Here is a 22,692-nt window from a genome sequence, read left to right on the forward strand (position 1 = left end):
CAGGATTTATTGAGATTTATTGTTGTTAAAATAAAATTGAAATCAGTTCACTTGTACACACATATGCTGAAAAAGACTAAAGGAAATTCAGACAGAAACTAAATTTTTTAATTACATGTTCGATATACACAACTTGGTGTTTAATCCTAGATGGGACATAATTGAGTAGATCTTTACTTTAAACCAATCCAGTTATGACCATTCACTTTTATTTTTTCCCAAGATAATGTATATAGAGTCAAATTATCTAATTTGCACTTCTTTTTGTTTGCACAATAGTGTCTGATTTATAGAAGATTTGCCTGCTCCTTCTTGTAGATTGAATGACTATGTAGAAGCACCCTTGTTGACTTAATAAGGAAGTATTTATTTCATCTGGTTGCAGAACAGTGGTTTGGCAGAATCAGTTAAGAGTTGGGCAGATCTTGCACTACTAAGTCAGGTTCTTTTTATATTCTGAGTTCAATGTCCACTAGATTTGACTTTACCTTTCTAATATTTGATAAAATAAGTAAGGTTCCAGTAAACTACTGGTATCAGATTAAGTGTCTTTAATCCTGCTGACTGTAATTTAAGTCCATGTATTTAGTCAGTACCGTCTTAAGGTATGGGCACACTGGGCAGTAACCCAGAGGCCCCGCGGATCTGGGGGCTTTATTCTGAACTATGTATGCTGTAGTTTGCTGTCAATAAGTAAATGCTGTAGGGCCCAGTGTATAGATTTGCCCAGGGGCCTATAAAGCTACTAAGACAGCCCAATGCTTAGATTCGAAATCCTTTTATTTGGTTAAGATGCATCACAGCTCTCACTTGCATTGTCTTATTTTTGAAAGAGAAAGAAATTCATAAACAGGGTGGTCAATACAGGAACATATTGGATTATGGTGTCTGCTCATCTACACCTAAGCAACAACAACCATAGCAGCACTAGCAATTGCAACTACTACTGTAACAACAACAGTGAGAGCAGCAGCAGCAGCAGTGTCAAATGGCATAGTTGACATTTTGAATGTATGAATGGTATAGACTGGTATAGCGGGGTGTGGGATAAATATCATCAGATAAAGTATGTTGAAGTAGTACAGCATTTGTTACTTGGCCTGTGTCACATCTATCAGTGATACAGCTGAGTGTGTCTTTGACACTTGTTGTTCCTGAAAGATAGCAAATATAATATTTATAGTATCAAAAAAAAAAAAAAATAAATAAATAAAAAGAGAGAGAGAGAGAGAGAGAGAGAAAGAAAGAAAGGTATGGTTCCTATTAATAACTACTAATATTACACTTGAAAATGCATCATTCATTTCTGCCATAATAGAAACCAAATATCTATTTTATCTTACTGTTATATATTATGTATGCGTGTGTGTGTGTGTGTGTGTGTGTCTGTGTCTGTGTGTATATACATACACACACACACACACACACACAGACACACACACACACACACATATATATATATATATATATATATATATATATATATATGTATTTATTTATACACATACACACATGTGAGTGTTTGTGTGTGTGTATATATATATATATGTATTTATTTATACACATACACACATGTGAGTGTTTGTGTGTGTGTATATATATATATATATATATATATATTCACACATACATGTGTGCATTCACACACACCACACACACACACACACACACGCATGTACATTTGATAGTCTAGCGGTGAGGTGGCAGATTTCTTAGTTTGTTGGCAAGAATGCTTGCAGTGTCTTTTGTGACTCAGCTCTCTGAGTTCAGATCTCACTGAGGTCAACTTTAGCTTTCATCATTTTAGCATAAGATTAACAACAGAGTATCAATCAAGAAGGCGTGGGTTGAGGGAATTGTTATGACATGAAATGAAATACTCCATATAGTATCTTTTCTAGTTCTATGCATTCTGTGTTCAAATACAGCCAGCTGCTATAAACAGATTGGCTGCTCATTGCTCAGTTTGATGTAAACAACTCTGATGAGATGCCAGGAAGGTTTGAAAACCAATTAAGGCTTTTCATCATTTCTCAATCTATGGAGAAATAGCTAAATCAACCTTGTTTATATAGCTCTCTCTATATAAACGGCAGTTTGTCTGTGTGTGTGTCTGTCAGGTTGTACCCTCACCCTGACCACGGCTTTCAACCGATTCTGATGAAACTTGACACACACATAGCCCAATGTCATAATTCAAAACTAATGCAGCAAAAATTTTGAAAAGTTCCCCCAGTTCTGAAAAAAATCGATAAATTCGACATGGGGTCGAGAATCAGAAACACAAACCACAGACTGTCTAGGGGACGCAACTCGACCTTTTTAACTAAAAAAAAATTTACCATAATTTTTTTCCCATTTTTTTTGCTATTTTTTGGCTATAACTCTCTAAAAATGCTTTATAGTTATTTCCCTTACAAACCCGAGCAACGCCGGGCAATACTGCTAGTCTACTATATAGGTTACACACACATGTTCCAATACCCTAGTTATATCTAGTGACAGTTATAGTTTTTCTTTTTGGTAAAACATTGCACATGGCTGTTTATCTTAATTTTTTTTTATATACACATTAGTGATTTACTAAATCATCCATAGATTTTTATGGTGGATACATATGTAGCTACTGACAGAAAATTAAGTCTGGAATCAGCTGAGTCGAGTGGTCCCTACTGATGAGTCTATGGAATTAGCTGAAACTGACTGGTCAGTATAGGGAACTCTCGACTGGTGCTTTCGGGCGATTACAGTCCTTGTCAGTACATATCTATACAATTATGTGCTTTAACTACAGCATTAGAACTTTTTAGCTCTTATTTCTAGTAATGTAAGTGTTCTAACACCCTTGTCATATTTAGTGACAATTATAGTTTTTCCTTTTGGTAAAACATTGCACCCTGCTGTCTTTATTAATTACATATATATACACACACTACATTCTAGGTGTGTTTGTGGCATTGTTAGCTAACTCCTCCAACATCATTTTATCAATTTTGATGAAACTTGACATGTGAGTAGAAATGTATAGAAACCTCATGGCATACTCAGATTGTTGAAAAATTCGATAATTGGGCCCCTGGAGGGGATCCTTATATATCTAATATATTTTATTTTAAAAGCCAAGGGAAATAACCCACTTGCTCCTGGAAGGGATCCTTATATATAGCCAAGTGAAATAACCCATTCATTTTCCTAAATTATTTGGTAAAAATGAAATTGAGTATGCTTATTTCTTAGTATTTGAACTGTTAGAGTTATTTTTGAAATTTATCCAGTACAACCCTTAAACAAGTAAATAGTGTATTCCTAAACAATAGATCCACTTATTTCGATTAGTAACTTATTCACAAATATACCAACACTAGTGCCCCTGGGGGTAATATTCTCTGGGAACACACAAAAGCCCTTTCCAGAATTATTTACTTTGAATTATTATCCCATATCTGATTAGCCTGTTATTACGTAACATACTTTACAATTTTAGTATATATACCTTATTAGTATTTCTTCCTATGTTCTATATACTCTGGGAATGCATTAAAGCTCTTTTGGGGGGCAACTTTATTTGAATTCTTACTATCGGGTAACTAATTTCATGTTATTGCATAACCGACTTCACAATTTGAGTATTCATAACTTATTGGGAATTCCTAAAAACAAGATCCTGTGTAAGAAAGTTTGGTATTCTCTGTAAATGCACAAAAACCATTTTAAGGGCTACATACTTTGTATTGTTATTGGATTAGCAAAAAATTATGAGAACATAACCAAGAGATAAACCCACTTTCCCAGGAATTACCAGGTACGTCAGCTAGTATATATATGTATGTATGTATATATGGGTAATATTTAACCCCGTTTAAAAGTGGATGTTGTGTTAGTTACCATGAGAGAAACATATTGGCTTTAATAGTAGTATAATAATATATCTCATGATAATATATATATACGCATGTGTATGTGTGTATATATATGTATATGTTTGTATCATCACTATAAAAACTAGAAAAGAAATTTCTGGTATGGAAGCACAGACTGGAATCAAAGGGCCTTAGAATTTAATTAGAAGACCAAAATCTTGATAAGTAGGAAAACAGACAAATCACAGATCCATTCAGGGGGATGGGCTTGCTTGATTTGTAGAAAAGGTGTTGGGAGAAACTCTATATTGTGTACTCAGTGCAAGCTATGGACATATAAGAGGTGCAGCAATATTACTGGAAGACTAACAGAGGAAGTAGTCTTTACATGTGGCAGAGGTGCATGTACATTAAACACCAGGAATGTACAGAAAATAGGAGTATACAGTTTCTATTACTTAGGTGACCAAGTTAATAGTGGGAGAGGTTGTTCTGAAAGCATAGCTGCCAGAATAAGGATAGGCAGGACAAAGTTCAGAAAGCTACTACCTCTGTTAGTTACGAAGGGCCTCTCCCCCAGAGTGAAAGGCAGATTGTATGATGCCTGTGAATGAACAGCTATGCTACATGGCAGTGAAGCATGGGCTGTGACTACTGAGGGTATGCAAAGCTTTGAAAGAAATGAAACCAGTATGCTCTGCTGGATGGGTAATGTCAGTGTGCATTTACAACAGAGTGTAAGTAATTTGAGAGAAAAACGGTGTACATATCATAAGATGTAGTGTGCAAGAGAGAAGACTGCACTGGTATGGACATGTAATGCATATGAATGAATGTATCAAGAGATGCTGATCTCTAATTGCAGAGGGAGCATGTATAAGGGGTAGATCCAGGAAGATGTGGAACGAAGTGGTGAGAAAGGATCTACAGATGTTGGGACTTACAGAGGGGATGATAGGGGACTGAGACTTCTAGTGGTTTGCTGTGCTTGAGAAGACATGCCAAGCTAAGTAAAAGCATGATTGTCCTTGTATACAGGTTTGTCCCCTGCAACCCTCTCCAGCTGAGCATTCCTAATCTTGCGGGCTCATGGGTCCTGGTGTCACATAAAAATCACCCTTGTCAGTGTCACATAAATGCTCCCATGACTGTGCTGTGTAAAAGCACCCAGTACACTCTGTAGAGTGTTTGGTGTTAGAAAGGCATCCAGCTGTAGAAACAATGCCACAACAGACAAGGAGCCTGGATAGCTTTTCAGCTCCTGTTAAACTGTCCAATCCATGCCATCATGGAAAACAAATGTTAAATGAGATGATGATGACGACGATGTATGTATGTATGTTCTACAGAATACGAGTAAATTAGTTCACCAAAAAAGAGAAGACTATCCTAACAAGCTGAAGAAAATATTTAACACAAACTGGAAAAAAAATTTGAGTTAATGACTATTGTTTATGTGGTAGAAATGGAACAGAGTACTATGTTACTGTGATGGCACAAGGCCAATTAATGTGATGGTAAAGTAATGGAAGGAGGCAAGTTATGTACGTGGTGTGTGTGTGTGTGTGTGTGTGTGTGTGTGTATGTGTGTTGGGGTAGGCAAAATAACAAAGAACTTCAATTATTATCATGATGATGATGAGGATGATTAGTGATAATAACCATAGTGAGTGATGATAATGGTGATGATGACGATGTTGATGATAATGACGATGATGATGATGATGATGATAAAAGTTTCTTAGCATACCAATTAGCTGTATTTGCTATACAAAAATAAAACAAGTCAATAAACAAATATATAAAAATAAATCAAAAAGTAAATTAGATAACCAGAGGCCAATCTGAAATGTTGAAGTGTCGAAAGCTTCCATTTGTCATCTCAGCTAGGTGTGAAGTGGCTTTTCAAATCCAGCAGCTGCAGTAAGGGTAATACGTGTAGATGTGTGTATGTGTGTATCTATATATATATTCAATATGGGATCGCATGTGTATAGTTGGCGATTTTCTTTCTCCGTTTTCCCATCCTTGGACTTTTCCTTTTTCTATGTTTCTGACGAAGAGCTCTGCTCAAAATGTTAAATCCTCCTTCCTTCTTTCCTTTCCTGAGCTTCCAATAACACTATACTTGTTCCATGTCCCTGCGTTGTTGTGTTTTCTCTTTGTTCATGTTTGGATTAACTGTATATACACACACACACACACATATTGGATAATAAAATGAATGGTTTACACTTGATAGCTTACTGGTAAAGCATGGTCACTTTCACAGTGATCGTTATGTATATGGCAAATGAAAGATGGAAGATAGAATATATGAGGATTTATCATTAATCACAACAATTGTTTCGACGCATCTAACATTGATTCCTCATGGGTGGGACACTAAACAACTGGTTGAGGAGCATCTGGCCATACAGATGTATCTCAGTGATGGATAAATAGACACAACTTGTTAAAATAAAAGTTCCACAATGTAACTTCTCATTCTGTAGAAAGAAAAGCAGCCAGATGGAGGAAATATCTTTATTTACGTAGAAGATCAAAAAGAAAATCACAGAAGGAGAAAGAGAAATTAACATACAATGCAGCAAGAAAAGTATTAGAAATAATTTTTAACAAATAGGAGTGGCTGTGTGGTAAGTAGCTTGCTAACCAACCACATGGTTCCGGGTTCAGTCCCACTCCGTGGCATCTTGGGCAAGTGTCTTCTGCAATAGCCCTGGGCCGACCAATGCCTTGTGAGTGGATTTGGTAGACAGAAACTGAAAGAAGCCTGTCGTATATATGTATATATATATATATATTATATATATATATATATATAATATATATATATATATATATATATATATATATATGTATGTGTGTGTGTGTTTGTCCCCCTAGCATTGCTTGACAAGCGATGCTGGTGTGTTTACGTCCCCGTCACTTAGCGGTTCGGCAAAAGAGACCGATAGAATAAGTACTGGGCTTACAAAGAATAAGTCCTGGGGTCAATTTGCTCGACTAAAGGCGGTGCTCCAGCATGGCCGCAGTCAAATGACTGAAACAAGTAAAAGAGTAAAGAGTAAAAGAGAGTATAAACGCTCTTGGTACATTTATATACAAGATTTGTACTCATACAGAGATTCATCAATGGGCACTTTGATTTTTCTCTGCATCTGCATTTATTGTATTTATTTGTATACAAGACAGTCCCGACTCCATTTACTGACATTGTTACCATGCTAGCTGTATTATAAATATTTCTACTATTATATATGTGTGTGTATGTGTATACACACACACACACACACATATATATATATATATATATATATATATATGTATGTAACTATATGGCAGGCTTCTGTCAGTTTCCATCTACCAAATCCACTCACAAGGTTTTGGCTGGTCTCAAAGTGCCACACAGTGGGACTGAATCCATAACCATTATGTCAGGAAGCAAACTTCACGTCTAAACCTTGTCATGCTTCCACATCAATAACAACCACAACAATGACAAACAGTAATAATCAATAACAACAATAAAAATAGAATGAACCAGAACCACAGCAAGAACACAGCCAAGAACACCAATGACGTCCACAACAGTAACAACAGTTGCACATTTATTGACCTAAGTCAATGAAGTTACCTTTACATGGTCACTTGACATGCTAGAAATAGCAGCCAAACCTCCCCTATCTTACACTACCTTACTTTTGTATGATGAACACATTAGATAATGTACACCTAGATATACTCTCCCCTGCCATACACCGCCCCCCTACACTCACACAAATCAGGATGGGCATGTTTGGAATGTTATTGATCATATGCCTGCTTTGATCAGAGCAAACCTGGAGCTAAACATCATCTTCAGTAACTAGAATAATGCGTAACAAGGGAACTGCTTTGTGGTTGCTTGATGCTAGAAATAGCAGCTAGATTTCCCTTTAATGAACACACAGCCTACTTGAAAAAGGACTTGTTGGATAATGTGGTGTTGGGTGTCCTTTGCATAGGGGAAAATGATGGAATAGGACGGGATGGTCACGGTTGGAATGCCTTTGAACCTACTTTGCTCAATTAGTGTTGACTTGGGACTAAACAACATCAACAGCAGCAAGACTGTCTACAACAACAACAACAACAACAGGATGACTAACTACAGCAACAATAGCACAACTACTACAACATGCATATTTATAATGCAACAACACCAACATCAATAACATAAATAATAACAAGAACAACTGTATGACCAACTACAACAACAGCATCAACAATAACAACAAAGCTCCTGATATATTGGAGAAATTAATTAACACATGCTGACTATAATAACCCTGGTTAGATCTGGTTCTAGTGGTTGCTAATCCTTCCAGCTTATTAAATACCTGTTTGAACCAGTTCAGACAGGTCTATGGTTGCCTGATGACGAGAAAAGGTTTATGGCGGAAACCAGTAATTTATGTCAGTGATGGATGTCTTAGAGTTCAAGGGGTCATTTTTATTTAGAAGGGGAAATATCAATGCTGAAAACCCCTTAATTATAATTGGCAGAATTGTTAGAATGTTGGACAAAATACTTTGGGGTACTTAGTTCTGTCTGCATTCTGCGCTCAAATCCCTTTGCGGTTAACTTTGCCTTTCATCCTTCTGGGTTTTGCTTTTATCTTTTATCTTGTACTTGTTTCACTCATTGAGCTGTGGCCATGCTGGGGCATCGCCTTGAAGAGTTTTAGTTGAATAAATCAATCCCAGTGCTTCTTTTTCTTTTCTATCTGTCTCTTGCCAAACTGCTAAGTTATGGGAACATAAACAAACCAGTACTGGTTATTAAGCAGTGGGAGTGAGGACAAACACACACACACACACACTGTTGAATGCTTCAGCTCCAAACTCCACTTTTCACAATGATTGTGCCTCTTACCATGCTGTCTGTGATCGATTGGATTTTTCACATATATATATATATATATATATATATATATATATATACATACATACCATACATACATACATATATAATATACATACATACATACATATATATATATACATACATACATACATATATATATATATATATATAGGTATGTATGTATGTATATATATATATATATATATATATATATGCTGAGTTGCTGAAACCCCCTTTGGTCATGTCTGACCATGGGATTGTACCTAGAAAGTTCCATTCCAAGGCATATGTCTGAGCAAAGTTGTTTTATGGAAGACCAGCAGTTGCCCAGGCATACCGGCTTCCCCTCTCCATGCCACCGGTGTTATCCAAAAGAAAGGCAAAGGCTAATATAGATTGGCATCACCAACGTCAGAACTCATTTCTACAGCTGAGTGAACTAGAGCAACATGAAATAAAGTGTCTTGCTCAAGAATACAACACACAGCCCAGTTAGGAATTCAAACTCAAAACCTCACGATCGTAAGCCCGACACTCTAACCACTGAGCCATGTGCCTTCACATATATACATATATTAAAGAAAAATTTAATTGGTGAAAATTTAATTGGTGAAAATGCGCCAGGGTCAGCATTGCCTTTCATCTTTTCAAGGTTGATAAAATAAGCACCAATTGAGCACTGGGGTCAATCTAATTAACTTAGCCCCTCCCACGAAATTGCTGGCCTTGTTCCAAAATTTGAAACCATTAGTGTGTTAGAATTTTGGCATTGGTTTGTCAGAATTGGCCTCCTTGTGACATTTAGTTGACCTCACTTTTAAATGGTTTGAGGTACAAATCCTATGAGGGTTAGTGCTGGCTCTGATTTTTGTTTGGGGTGGGGGTGAGGGATCAATAAAAGTAAATACCAGTCAATTTGTTTGATTAAACCCTTCAAGGCAGTGAACCAGCTTGAGTACCTTGGTCCTTCTATATGACTTAATCTATTTTGGTCCTTCTCTCCCCAGGTACAATATGTAAACATGCCGAAACCTGTGCACAGTGTTTCACTTTGCACAAAGATTGCACCTGGTGTGCAGATGAGGTAAGGATATTTTTTTTGTTTGATTTCTTAGTTTATATTTTTATTTGGTTTTGTAATTTGTGCTCTGAGGTTTATTAGTTTTCTTTTATATGTTATTCTTCAAAGTAAATGAATTTTGTTTTTGTGTTTTTTTTTTTTGGTTTGCCAAAATAACTGCTTGCTTAACATAAGTATAATCCCACAAGCACACACAAACATTTTTGTGCATGTGCTCACACAAAACGCATAAATAATAAACATATACATGTCTGTATACACACACACAACACACACACACACACACACACACACATTGTTGAATGCTTCAGCTCCAAACTCCACTTTTCACAATGATTGTGCCTCTTACCATGCTGTCTGTGATCGATTGGATTTTTCACATATATATATATAATATATATATATATATATATATATATATTATATATATATATATATACATACATACATATATATATATACATACATACATATATATATATACATACATACATACATACATACATACATATATATATAGGTATGTATGTATGTATATATATATATATATATATATATATATATATATATATATATATGCTGAGTTGCTGAAACCCCCTTTGGTCATGTCTGACCATGGGATTGTACCTAGAAAGTTCCCTTCCAAGGCATATGTCTGAGCAAAGTTGTTTTATGGAAGACCAGCAGTTGCCCAGGCATACCGGCTTCCCCTCTCCATGCCACCGGTGTTATCCAAAAGAAAGCAAAGGCTAATATAGATTGGCATCACCAACGTCAGAACTCATTTCTACAGCTGAGTGAACTAGAGCAACATGAAATAAAGTGTCTTGCTCAAGAATACAACACACAGCCCAGTTAGGAATTCAAACTCAAAACCTCACGATCGTAAGCCCGACACTCTAACCACTGAGCCATGTGCCTTCACATATATACATATATTAAAGAAAAATTTAATTGGTGAAAATTTAATTGGTGAAAATGCGCCAGGGTCAGCATTGCCTTTCATCTTTTCAAGGTTGATAAAATAAGCACCAGTTGAGCACTGGGGTCAATCTAATTAACTTAGCCCCTCCCACGAAATTGCTGGCCTTGTTCCAAAATTTGAAACCATTAGTGTGTTAGAATTTTGGCATTGGTTTGTCAGAATTGGCCTCCTTGTGACATTTAGTTGACCTCACTTTTAAATGGTTTGAGGTACAAATCCTATGAGGGTTAGTGCTGGCTCTGATTTTTGTTTGGGGTGGGGGTGGGGGTGAGGGATCAATAAAAGTAAATACCAGTCAATTTGTTTGATTAAACCCTTCAAGGCAGTGAACCAGCTTGAGTACCTTGGTCCTTCTATATGACTTAATCTATTTTGGTCCTTCTCTCCCCAGGTACAATATGTAAACATGCCGAAACCTGTGCACAGTGTTTCACTTTGCACAAAGATTGCACCTGGTGTGCAGATGAGGTAAGGATATTTTTTTTGTTTGATTTCTTAGTTTATATTTTTATTTGGTTTTGTAATTTGTGCTCTGAGGTTTATTAGTTTTCTTTTATATGTTATTCTTCAAAGTAAATGAATTTTGTTTTTGTGTTTTTTTTTTTTGGTTTGCCAAAATAACTGCTTGCTTAACATAAGTATAATCCCACAAGCACACACAAACATTTTTGTGCATGTGCTCACACAAAACGCATAAATAATAAACATATACATGTCTGTATACACACACACACACACACACACACACACACACACACAGACTGTCAGATGTTGTTAAACAAAACTGGTTACAATGCACTTTGCATCATTTTGAACTTTCAAATGATGCGACCCTGCTGGCTAAGATTGGAAGGTTAGTGCGTAGCAGGTTTACCCATTTGCAACTGAAGTGTGCTGAAGCAATATGAAATGAAGTCTTTTGCTCAGGAACGGAACCCACTGCTCAGTCTGAAAATTAAAGCCACAATCTGGTGATTATGAGTGTAACACCTACACCACCAGGCCATGCACCTTCACACATACATACATACATACATACATGCATACATTTGAACTATTGGGTTGGTGCGTAATTATTGCAGCCTTTTTTTCAACAAATTTTATTTAGTGTGTATACTGAAAAGTTTCTGGCTTTGGGTAAAGGAGGATCAGTTAATTATGGTTTTATTCAAAATATTCCTCTTTCAGATTCACATACTTATTGCAGCAGTCCTTCAGTTTTTCTAAGTCCTGTAAAAGAACTCTGAAGGTTGGGCCTCGAACCAGTCCTTTCATGATACCTTTAAAGCCAGGAACTTTACAGCACTCCCTTTTATATACACATCATCATCATCATCATCATCATCGTTTAACGTCCGTTCTCCATGCTAGCATGGGTTGGACGGTTCGACCGGGGATCTGGGAAGCCAGAAGGCTGCACCAGGCTCCAGTCTGATCTGGCAGTGTTTCTACAGCTGGATGCCCTTCCTAATGCCAACCACTCCGTGAGTGTAGTGGGTGCTTTTTACGTGCCACCTGCACAGGTGCCAGGCGAGGCTGACAACAGCCATGATCGGATTGGTGCATTTTATGTGCCACCGGCACGGAAGCCAGTTAAGGAGGCGCTGGCATTGGCCACGATTCGGATAGTGCTTTTTACGTGCCACCGGCACGGAAGCCAGTCTAGGCGGCACTGGCATCAGCCACATATGTATATATATTGGAAAATGTGTGAAATCCTTGGTACGGTTGGGTATATTTGAAAAAGGAAAAGGATGACTTCACTGGTAGTTCTAATTAATTTAATTTTCTAATATTATAATATAAGTTAATTTTACAGTTTGGTTTGTAGATCTACACACACACACACACACACATACACACACACACATACACACACTTGCACACACTCATATGCACACACATATATGTATATGGAGGCGCAATGGCCCAGTGGTTAGGGCAGCGGACTCGCGGTCATAGGATCGTGGTTTCGATTCCCAGACCGGGCGTTGTGAGTGTTTATTGAGCGAAAACACCTAAAAGTTCCACGAGGCTCCGGCAGGGGATGGTGGCGATCCCTGCTGTACTCTTTCATCACAACTTTCTCTCACTCTTACTTCCTGTTTCTGTTGTATCTGTATTTCAAAGGGCCGGCCTTGTCACTCTCTGTGTCACGCTGAATATCCCCAGAACTACGTTAGGGGTACACGTGTCTGTGGAGTGCTCAGCCACTTACACGTTAATTTCACGAGCAGGCTGTTCCGTTGATTCGGATCAACCGGAACCCTCGTCGTCGTAACCGACGGAGTGCTTCCATATGTATATATATATATATTGGGTTGTCCAGAAAGTTTGTGCCAATTTATAGTAGCTTACCTTTCAACTTATTTTAGAACATGGTTGAGTCCATAAAATAGGATTTGACTACACCTCCATTTAGAGCACAGTTTAAGCTATCTTTTCGTGGAAGAAGGTTTATGCTCCTATAACCAGTGTTAATTCTGTAACCCTTTAAAATGGAAGATAAGGAAGTTCATTTTTGGCACTTGATGCTTTGGAAACCAGTCAAAAATTGCTGCAGCTCAGCTGGGATGTGTTACCCCACCCTCCATATTCACCAGATATTGGTCCTTCGGATTCTAACTTATTCAGGTCTCTGCAGAATAGTCTCAATGGTAAAAATTTCAATTCCTTGGATGATGTAAAAAGATACTTTGATGAATTCTTTGCCATGAAACCACCTCAATTCTGGGAAGAGGGTATTTTCAAGTTAAGGGAAAGATGGAGACGCATTGTGCAATAAAATGGTTCATATTTGGTTGACTAAAAATGTAATGGCAAGTATTTATTGACCTTTTTCTTTCCTTTAAAAATCGGCACAAACTTTCCGGACAACCCAATGTATATGTGGGTGTATATTTTGCTTATGTATGTTTGCATATGTATTTATCAAGATCATTTTCTGTCATTGTAGGTATTCCAGAGTGGCCGAACCAAATACACCAGGTGTGACATAGAAGACAATCTAATAAAGAAGAAATGCAACAGCATCATTAATCCAGACAATGATTTGCAATTTATCAAGGTATAACTTTATTGCTTTTGGTGATTGATAGTAATTTGGGATTTTATTACAGATGGTTTACTCTTGTCATTTGATCACTTGAAAAGAGAACAATGATGACAATCCCACCACCATAAGTATCACCACCTCCTTCTTCATCATCATCATCATCATCATCATCATCATTATCATCTTCTTCTTCTTCTTCTCCTCCTCCTACTCTCCCCCACCCCTCCCCTCCCCCGCCTCATTCAGGGACCTTTTGAGCGGGATGGGTTACACGACCAGAAGAAAATCCTAACTGAGCCCCACCTGCAAAGTCATGCGCTGTTTATCTTGATATGAGATCACCATATCGCGCACATATGGTTGTGATGCATGTGCTTGGTTGGTGTACCCTTATCAAACAGGTAGTCATGATGGGTATACTGGGCTTCGGATATTTTACCCCAGTGTCACTTTGATGGCATGCACAGCTCTCTCACTCAATAATAATAATATAATAATAATAATAATAATAATAATAATAATAATAATAATAATAATAATCCTTTCTACTAAAATAATAATCCTTTCTACTGTAGGCACAAGGCCTGAAGTTTGGTGGGAAGGGATTTGCTGATTACATTGACCCCAGTGTTTCACTGGTACTTAATTTAATGACCCGAAAAGGATGAAAAGCAAAGTTGACTTTGGTGGAATCTGAACCCAGAACGTAGCGACAGGCAAAATACTGCTAAGCATTACATCCAGCATGCTAACAATTCTGCCAGCTCAGCCCCTCAATAACAACAACAACAACAATAATAATTATTATTATTATGATTTCTTTATTAATCACAAAGGTTTTGCATGAAAAAACTGAAAAAAATGCATTGTGATATTAGTTGTGGCTCAACTAATATCAAAGCCCACAACTAAAGACATGGATGGCACAGAACAAAGCATTGACTCGTGTGTGTGTGTGTGTCTTGTGAGGGTCTGGTATGTAAACAGGTTTAATGTAGAAAAAAAAAAGAAAATGAGTCCCATACTTCACTGGTATTTTATGTTATTCATCCCAGAGTATGAAAAGCAAAGTGAACATCAGTGGTATTTGAACTCAGGACTTAAATAACTGGATGAAATCCTGCTAAGTATTTTATCCAAGACACTAACAAGTGAACCAAGTCACCATCTTATAGTAATGGTCTCAGGTTTTAGCACAAGGTCAGCAATTTTGTGGGGAGTTGGGTTAGTAAATAACATAGACCTCAGAACTGGATTGGTACTTTCTTATAGTGACCATGTTAGAATGAAAGGCAAAGATGACCTTGAAGGAATTCAAACTCAGAATGTAAACAACCAGAACTAATATCGTTTCTGCTAAAGGCACAAGGCCTGAAATTTGTGGGGAGGGGACTAGTTGATTACATCGACCCCAGTGTTTCACTGGTACTTAATTTATCAACCCCGAAAGGATGAAAGGCAAAGTCATCTGCGGCAGAATTTGAACTCAGAATGTAAATAAGTACAGAACCACAACTAATATCACAATGCATTTTGTTCCATGCTCTTTTGATTCTTACCATTCTCTGTCTGTAGAAAGTGAAGACAATTAGTCTAGTGGTTAGAATGTTGCTCTCATGATTGCAAGCTCATGGTTTCATTCCCCAGTCTGGCGGTTTGTTGTGTTCTTGAGCGAAATGTTTCATTTCATATTGCTCTAGTCCACTCAGTTTTAAATGAGTAACACTGTGACTGACCAGTGTCCAGTTGAGATGTGTGCCGGGGGAATATTGTGATCTCAATCACTTATATGCCATAGAAACTGGATAACTGACCTTATGAGTTCTAGGGCTTGAAACTAATGTCTAGGGATTGAAGATGACAGTGATGATGCCTATAAAAAGACCTATATTTCATGTGTAATTGAGAACAGACAAATCGGATCTTTTCGGTTTGAACGGCAGTTTTTAACATAATTTCTAGGTAACTAAAAAATTTTAAACTTCGTATACTGGTAGAATGTGTTTATAAAACACCTTTTTCTCTTGGCTTTATTGAGAAAATTCTATAGTTTGTAAGATATTTGTTGTTTTTTTTCTTCAATTTCTGCAATTTCAACCAATCAATGACGTCCATTGAGGTAAAAAAAAACATTCTGTGCCGTATGAATATGTCCCTCGTTTAAGAAACAGATTGGGTTTATTTACATTTGTGAAGAAAAAAAGATACCCTTCCCCCCACCCCTAACCCTAGCCCTAACCCTAACTCTAACTAACCCTAACCCTAAAACAGATTGAAATGCAATAGATCGATACTAGGGTCATAATTATGGGTGAGAATTTCATATGACACCGCTAGAAAAAACTGCCGTTCAAACCGAAAAGATCCGACAAATCAATAATTAACATGAGCAATTGCAAATTATTATCATTTTTATTATCATTACTTCGTCCATCGTTGTCAGTAATGACCAAGGGCATCACATGAAAGAAGACAGGAGATCTTGTTTCCAGCTGTGGTGAATCAGTCCGGTGTGTGCTACGAAGGCTCTGCTGCAGGTTGGGCACTGGTTGGTCTGTTGTCTGTCGGTCTCAAAGTAATATCTGTGTTAATGATGTGCGACTGCAACCTAACCTGCATTATGCATCGTTGCTCTCTTAATACACAGCCTTATATATGCATTTGTTTGAAAGCAAATCTAAATGGGATTTTTGAGGGCATATATGTTCCAAAAGTTGACAAAATTGAAGCTTATTAGTAAATGAATGAAGGTGCTATATTTATGTTTTTGGGTGTGTGTTTGAGAGACAATGTGAGAAAATTGTTAAATATGTCGTAATGAAGGTGACTGGGTGTAAGTTTCACTTTTTTCTTTGTTTTTTTTTTGTGTGTGTGTGTGTGTGTGTGTGACTGAGAACAAACCTGCATTTCAAGTCTTAGCACTCTTATTTCTCTCTTTCTCTCTCACTCCCTCTCTCTCCCATAGTCATGATGGGTATACTGGGCTTCATATATTTTACCCCAGTGTCACTTTGATGGCATGCACTGCTCTCTCACTCAATAATAATAATAATAATAATTAATAAATAATAATAATAACAATAATAATAATAATAATAATAATAATGTATGTAATACAGTATTTATAATGAGTTATGTTGTCCATGAAATGTAAGGAATTTGAACCCCAACAGATAATAGTTCATGAAATTATTCTCCCTACTAGGCAGATAATATAAACATCAATTTGGAAACAGGGATGGGCAGAAAATTGGTGTAATAAAACCCTCAAAAAAAGTATTTAATGATGTGGTATGTCCCAATAACCTAGAATTTTCTGAGGTGTGATACAAAGTTACATGCCATTAATACACACACCTCAATGCCTGATTAATGATTGCAAAGCAGAAATCATGAACAAGAGGTACAGGCATCTATTGTAAGACATACATAAACACTTTGATGTATACACAATCATGTATGCATATTTGTATGTGTGTGTGTATAAATACATATATATATATATAATATATATATATATTATATATATATATATATATATATATAGAGAGAGAGAGAGAGACAGACAGACACACATTTACATTCATTCATATATGTATGTGTGGATGTTTATATACATACATACATACATACATATATATATACATACATACATACATACGTACATATATATATAACAATAATAATGATATAGGCGCAGGAGTGGCTGGTGTGGTAAGTAGCTTGCTAACCAACCACATGGTTCCAGGTTCAGTCCCACTGTGTTCTGCTATAGCCCCGGGCCGACCAATGCCTTGTAAGTGGATTTTGTAGACGGAAACTGAAAGAAGCCTGTCGTATATATGTATATATATGAATGTGTGTGTGTTTGTGTGTCTGTGTTTGTCCCCCTAGCATTGCTTGACAACCAATGCTAGTGTGTTTACGTCCCCGTCACTTAGCGGTTCGGTAAAAAGAGACTCATAGAATAAGTACTGGGCTTAGAAAGTCCCGGGGTTGATTAGCTCGACTAAAGGTGGTGCTCAAGCATGGCCTCAGTCAAATGACTGAAACAAGTAAAAGAAATATAGGATAAGATTAATTAATTAATTGATCAATTAATTAATTGATTAATAATTAATGATTTTACCAAGTAGTCAGTACGTTAAAATAACCTTTTTAGGTGAATTATACAAAGTATTCTATAATTATATACATAATTATAATCAAGGGTCAGCTAACTGCTTTGGCATGTACCGAAATTAGAAATAGACCCTAATGTCATTTCAACTACCATAAGCATCTCTGAGACAATAACACACTTTTTCTATGTAGATATATGGGTAGTTGAAATGACATTACTGTCTATTTCTCATTTCGGTATGTGGTGAAGCAATTAGCTGACCCCTGATTATAATTACGTACATAATTATAGAATATTTTGTGTATATCTCTCTCTCTCTCTCTTTCTCTTTCTCTTTTACTTGTTTCAGTCATTTGACTATGGCCATGCAGGAGCACCGCCTTTAGTCGAGCATATCGACCCTAGGACTTATTCTTTGGAAGCCTAGTACTTATTCTATTGGTTTCTTTTGCCGAACCGCTATGTTATGGGCACGTAAACACACCAGCATCGGTTGTCAAGCGATGTTGGGGGTGACAAACACAGACACACAAACATATACACACATACATATATACATATATATATACATATACACACACATACATATATACATATATATATACATATACACACACATACATATATACATATATATATACATATACACACACATACATATATACATATATATCTACATGGTTTCGGGTTCAGTCCCACTGCGTGGCACTTCGGGTAGGTGTCTTCCACTATAGCCCCGAGCCGACCGGAGCTTTGTGATTGAATTCGGTAGGTGGAAGTTACTGCCGTGTGTGTATGTGTGCGTATAGCTGCTCAGTGCCTCTCCGAAAGAGAGAGAGGGATACATATATATATATCTACTAGCAGTATCGCCCGGCGTTGCTCGGATTTGTAAGGGAAATAACTATAAAGCATTTTTAGAGAGTTATAGCCAAAAAATAGCAAAAAAATGGAAAAAAAATTATGGTAAATTTTTTTGAGAGTTAAAAAGGTCGAGTTGCGTCCCCATGACAGTCTGTGGTTTGTGTTTCTGATTCTCGACCCCATGTCGAATTTATCGATTTTTTTCAGAACTGGGGGAACTTTTCAAAATTTTTGCTGCGTTAGTTTTGAATTATGACATTGGGCTATGTGTGTGTCAAGTTTCATCAGAATCGGTTGAAAGCCGTGGTCAGGGTGAGGGTACAACCTAACAGACACACAGACACGCACACAGACAAACTGCCGTTTATATAGAGAGAGATATATATATACATATACATATATACGGCGGGCTTCTTTCAGTTTCTGTCTACCAAATCCACTCACAAGACTTTGGTTGGCCTGAGCTCGTTTACTCTTTTACACTTGTTTCAGTCATTTGACTGTGGCTATGCTGGAGCACCGCCTATAGTCGAGCTAATTGACCCCAGGACTTATTCTTTGGAAGCCTAGTACTTATTTTACTTGGCGTAGAATTTTTTTTTCTTTTGCTCTTGTTTATAAATTGTTTATAATTTTCACCTTAAAAGGTATTTTAATATGCTGCCTCTTTGATGAAATGTTTTTGGGGAAAAATTTTATCCTATATTAGAAGTAAATTTATGTATGTATGTGTGTATGTATGTATGTATGTATGTATGTATGTATGTATGTATGTATGTATGAATGTATGTATGTATGCATGCATGTAAGTAATGTATATAAATGTAGCAAGTTAGACAGATCAATATACAAAGTTTTACCTTATTATGTTTGAAATACAAACATTAACAGCTCCAATGTAAGATCTCTTCACTGAAGATGGAAGCTCATCAAATCTTATGATATATATATATATATTATATATATATATATATATGAAAGAAGGTTTGAAAATGCAATTTGAAAGATGTTTATTCACTTGATCAGTTTCACTTTTTTAGAAAAAGATTGTATAAGCTTTGTTGTGTTAAGTACTGGTTGTCAGAAAAGTATTAAAATACATATATACATTCTTTGATAATAATAATAAAATGTTACAATCAGTTTACAAGGAAATATCTGAGAAAATATTAAACAAAAAGTATTAGGAGTTCAGTAAAAATCATGTTTGTTTGGAAGTATCTATATACATACTCAGGAAAAGTATTAGGAGTTCAATAAAAATCATGTTTGTTTGGTAGTATATACATATATATACACAGAAGGAGATATATTTAGGAGTTTACAAAGAATTTGAGATGAACCAATCTGTTTTAGCATTTTTTATTTTGTGTGAAGCTAAGGGTTGTTTGCTATTTTAAGGGACAGTGTGGGAAGTTGGTTGGGGTGGGGAAGGAAGAGAAATGTGGAATTGAAAGGATTTTGTGTGTGTGTGTGTGTGTGTGTGTGTGTGTGTGTGTGTGTGTGTGTGTGTGTGTATGTGTGTGTGCATATGTTGTATAGTTTTTGTATCTGGTTTGCAAGATTCTTTATGTGAATCTGTGTTGAAACAAATTTTGTTGTGCCTAGGGAGAGTCATTATGCCAATATTATTAACACACTCACTGGTTCAATTATACTCCTTCATTATTAGTCAATTGGTTAAATATCCAACTAACTAACTGATTGTTTAATTTGTTTTGTCTTTGTTGAAGTCCTTTAGTTGTTACTTTCCACTGACCATTGACTTAGTCTGTTATAGAGGCTGCGTTTGTTTGAGATCTTGTTGTATGCATGTGTGTACATGCCTGTGTGTGTGTGTGCTTGTGTATGTATGTATTCTGCATATTCATGTTTGATATGAATATCTGGCTTTAGCGAAGCTGCCTCAACATATTCCATCAGACTTATGTGGGCTTGGAAAAATAAATGTTAAAACGATGATGAAATGATGGTGAAAATGATGGTGAGGATTTATGTTGTAAAGAGAAATATATTTTAATCTTTAATTGATAAATCACCTACTTTTAATTACCGAACACTAATTATTAATTTCTAATTAATAAACATTGTTAACAACTATTTCAGAATGAAAACCTACGAGATGAAATAGGAAATAAAACCGGTATTCATATCCAACCCCAGGTGATCAACTTAAAGTTAAGACCCAGTAAGTATTTGCTAATATATATATATATATATAAAATTATTTAACAATTAAGGACAACTTCTTAATAAGGAATCTTAACAAGAAATTATCAGGTAGATAGCGTGAAAAACCTCATAAGAGAAAAAATTTTGAAAATAATTCTTTCTTATTGAACATATTAATTTATATATAGAGGGCATTATTATACATACATGCCACACGCTACAAGGGACAATTAGTCATTTCTACCAAAAATTTTACTTATCATACCCAATGCAATTTTTTCAAAGCAAGACATTTAAAAAATGAATTTAATCTTGTATCACCTATGATAAGTAAAATTTTTGGTAGAAATGACTAATTGTCCCTCGTAGCATGTGGCATGTATGTATAATAATGCCCTCTATATATAAATATATATATATATATATATATATATACAACAAAATCTCCTTAATCTAGGAACTTTTATATAATTTATTACTCTAGCCATAATAAGAAATACAAGGGACAATCACACTTGTATTGATTTATGTATAGTATAAACAACGAAATTAGCATAAACCAAAACACCATAATGCTAAGAACCCAGTAACAAGTTCAACCCTGTATGAATGAAGGGCAATTTAGAACAATGAGGCCATGAGATATAAATGATTCACAGAAAACAAGTATATCAAACATATATTGTCATCATCAGCTGCCTAACAAATATCATTATGTTTTTGATATATTTGTATATTTTGGGCTTCTTTTTGTTCCCATTTTCGGAATTCACTAAGAAGACTTGTTTTGCCCACAGCTATTGTGTAATTATGTGTGTATGTGGGTGCACATGTATGTATGTGCGTATGTGCTTGTACATGAGTATGTAATCATCTTTTACCATGTCTATTTCTATCAAGAGAAAGAGAGAGAGAGAGGAAGTAAGAGAGGATTTTTATTCCAATACTCAAAGAAAGATGAAAAACAAAAAAATCTGATCTAGCCAGATTTGAACTCCAAACATAAAGAATCAGAACCATTACTGCCTGTCATTTATGTGACATTCTAACTTATACCAATGAACTTATTGATACTTAATCAACCACTGGAAAAAAAGAAGAAAAAAAAATCATGTCAAAGGTCAAAATAAAAAGAAACAAGTCCATGACAAGATTTAAATCGCTTACTATATTTGATGACATAAAAGACACATGGCAATATTAGATGCATTCCAATTTTAGCAGCACATATATAAACAGCAAAATGTCTGTGTGTGTGTCCTTTATACAAATCCACAATTTTTCAGTTAGAGGGCTCACACTTTTTATGGTCATTCTAAATCGTCCAAGTGTGGTCATGCACATTTTTACATTCCCCCAGTCACCAAAAAAAGCCATTAAAAAATCAATAGAAGTGACTTTTTTGTGAATTTTCTATCCAAAACCCAATCAAAATGCCCGCAACTTGATACGCCAATTGAAAGCTTGCTAGCTGTATGTGATTGGTCGGAGATTTGGACAGTACTCATGTGTATGTGCGCATGCACACAGCTGTATATGCATGCACTAGCACTATAAAAGAGTTTTTAATGCATTAAAGCAAGTAATATAGGTCTAACTTCACATATGGGACTTGGGGTTAATTTTTTGAGACATTATTT

General features: G+C 36.0%; 1 protein-coding gene across 5 annotated transcripts in view; it reads left to right on the forward strand.

Annotated features, from left to right (window-relative positions):
* The window catches only part of LOC115219918 (integrin beta pat-3), a 217,450-nt gene that overhangs the window by 139,819 nt on the left and 54,939 nt on the right, over window positions 1-22,692 (forward strand). For 3 of the 5 annotated variants that reach the window (XM_036509625.1, XM_029790225.2, XM_036509627.1), the window contains 3 exons: window positions 9,780-9,856; window positions 13,795-13,905; window positions 20,987-21,068. In XM_036509625.1, the coding sequence (XP_036365518.1) occupies window positions 9,780-9,856; window positions 13,795-13,905; window positions 20,987-21,068 (270 nt within the window). Of the gene's footprint in view, window positions 1-9,779; window positions 9,857-11,229; window positions 11,307-13,794; window positions 13,906-20,986; window positions 21,069-22,692 lie in introns of all 5 variants that reach the window. The other 2 variants (XM_036509624.1, XM_036509626.1) reach the window with 1 other exon arrangement.

This window comes from Octopus sinensis, linkage group LG15, assembly GCF_006345805.1.
Source record: "Octopus sinensis linkage group LG15, ASM634580v1, whole genome shotgun sequence".
NCBI lineage: Eukaryota > Metazoa > Mollusca > Cephalopoda > Octopoda > Octopodidae > Octopus > Octopus sinensis.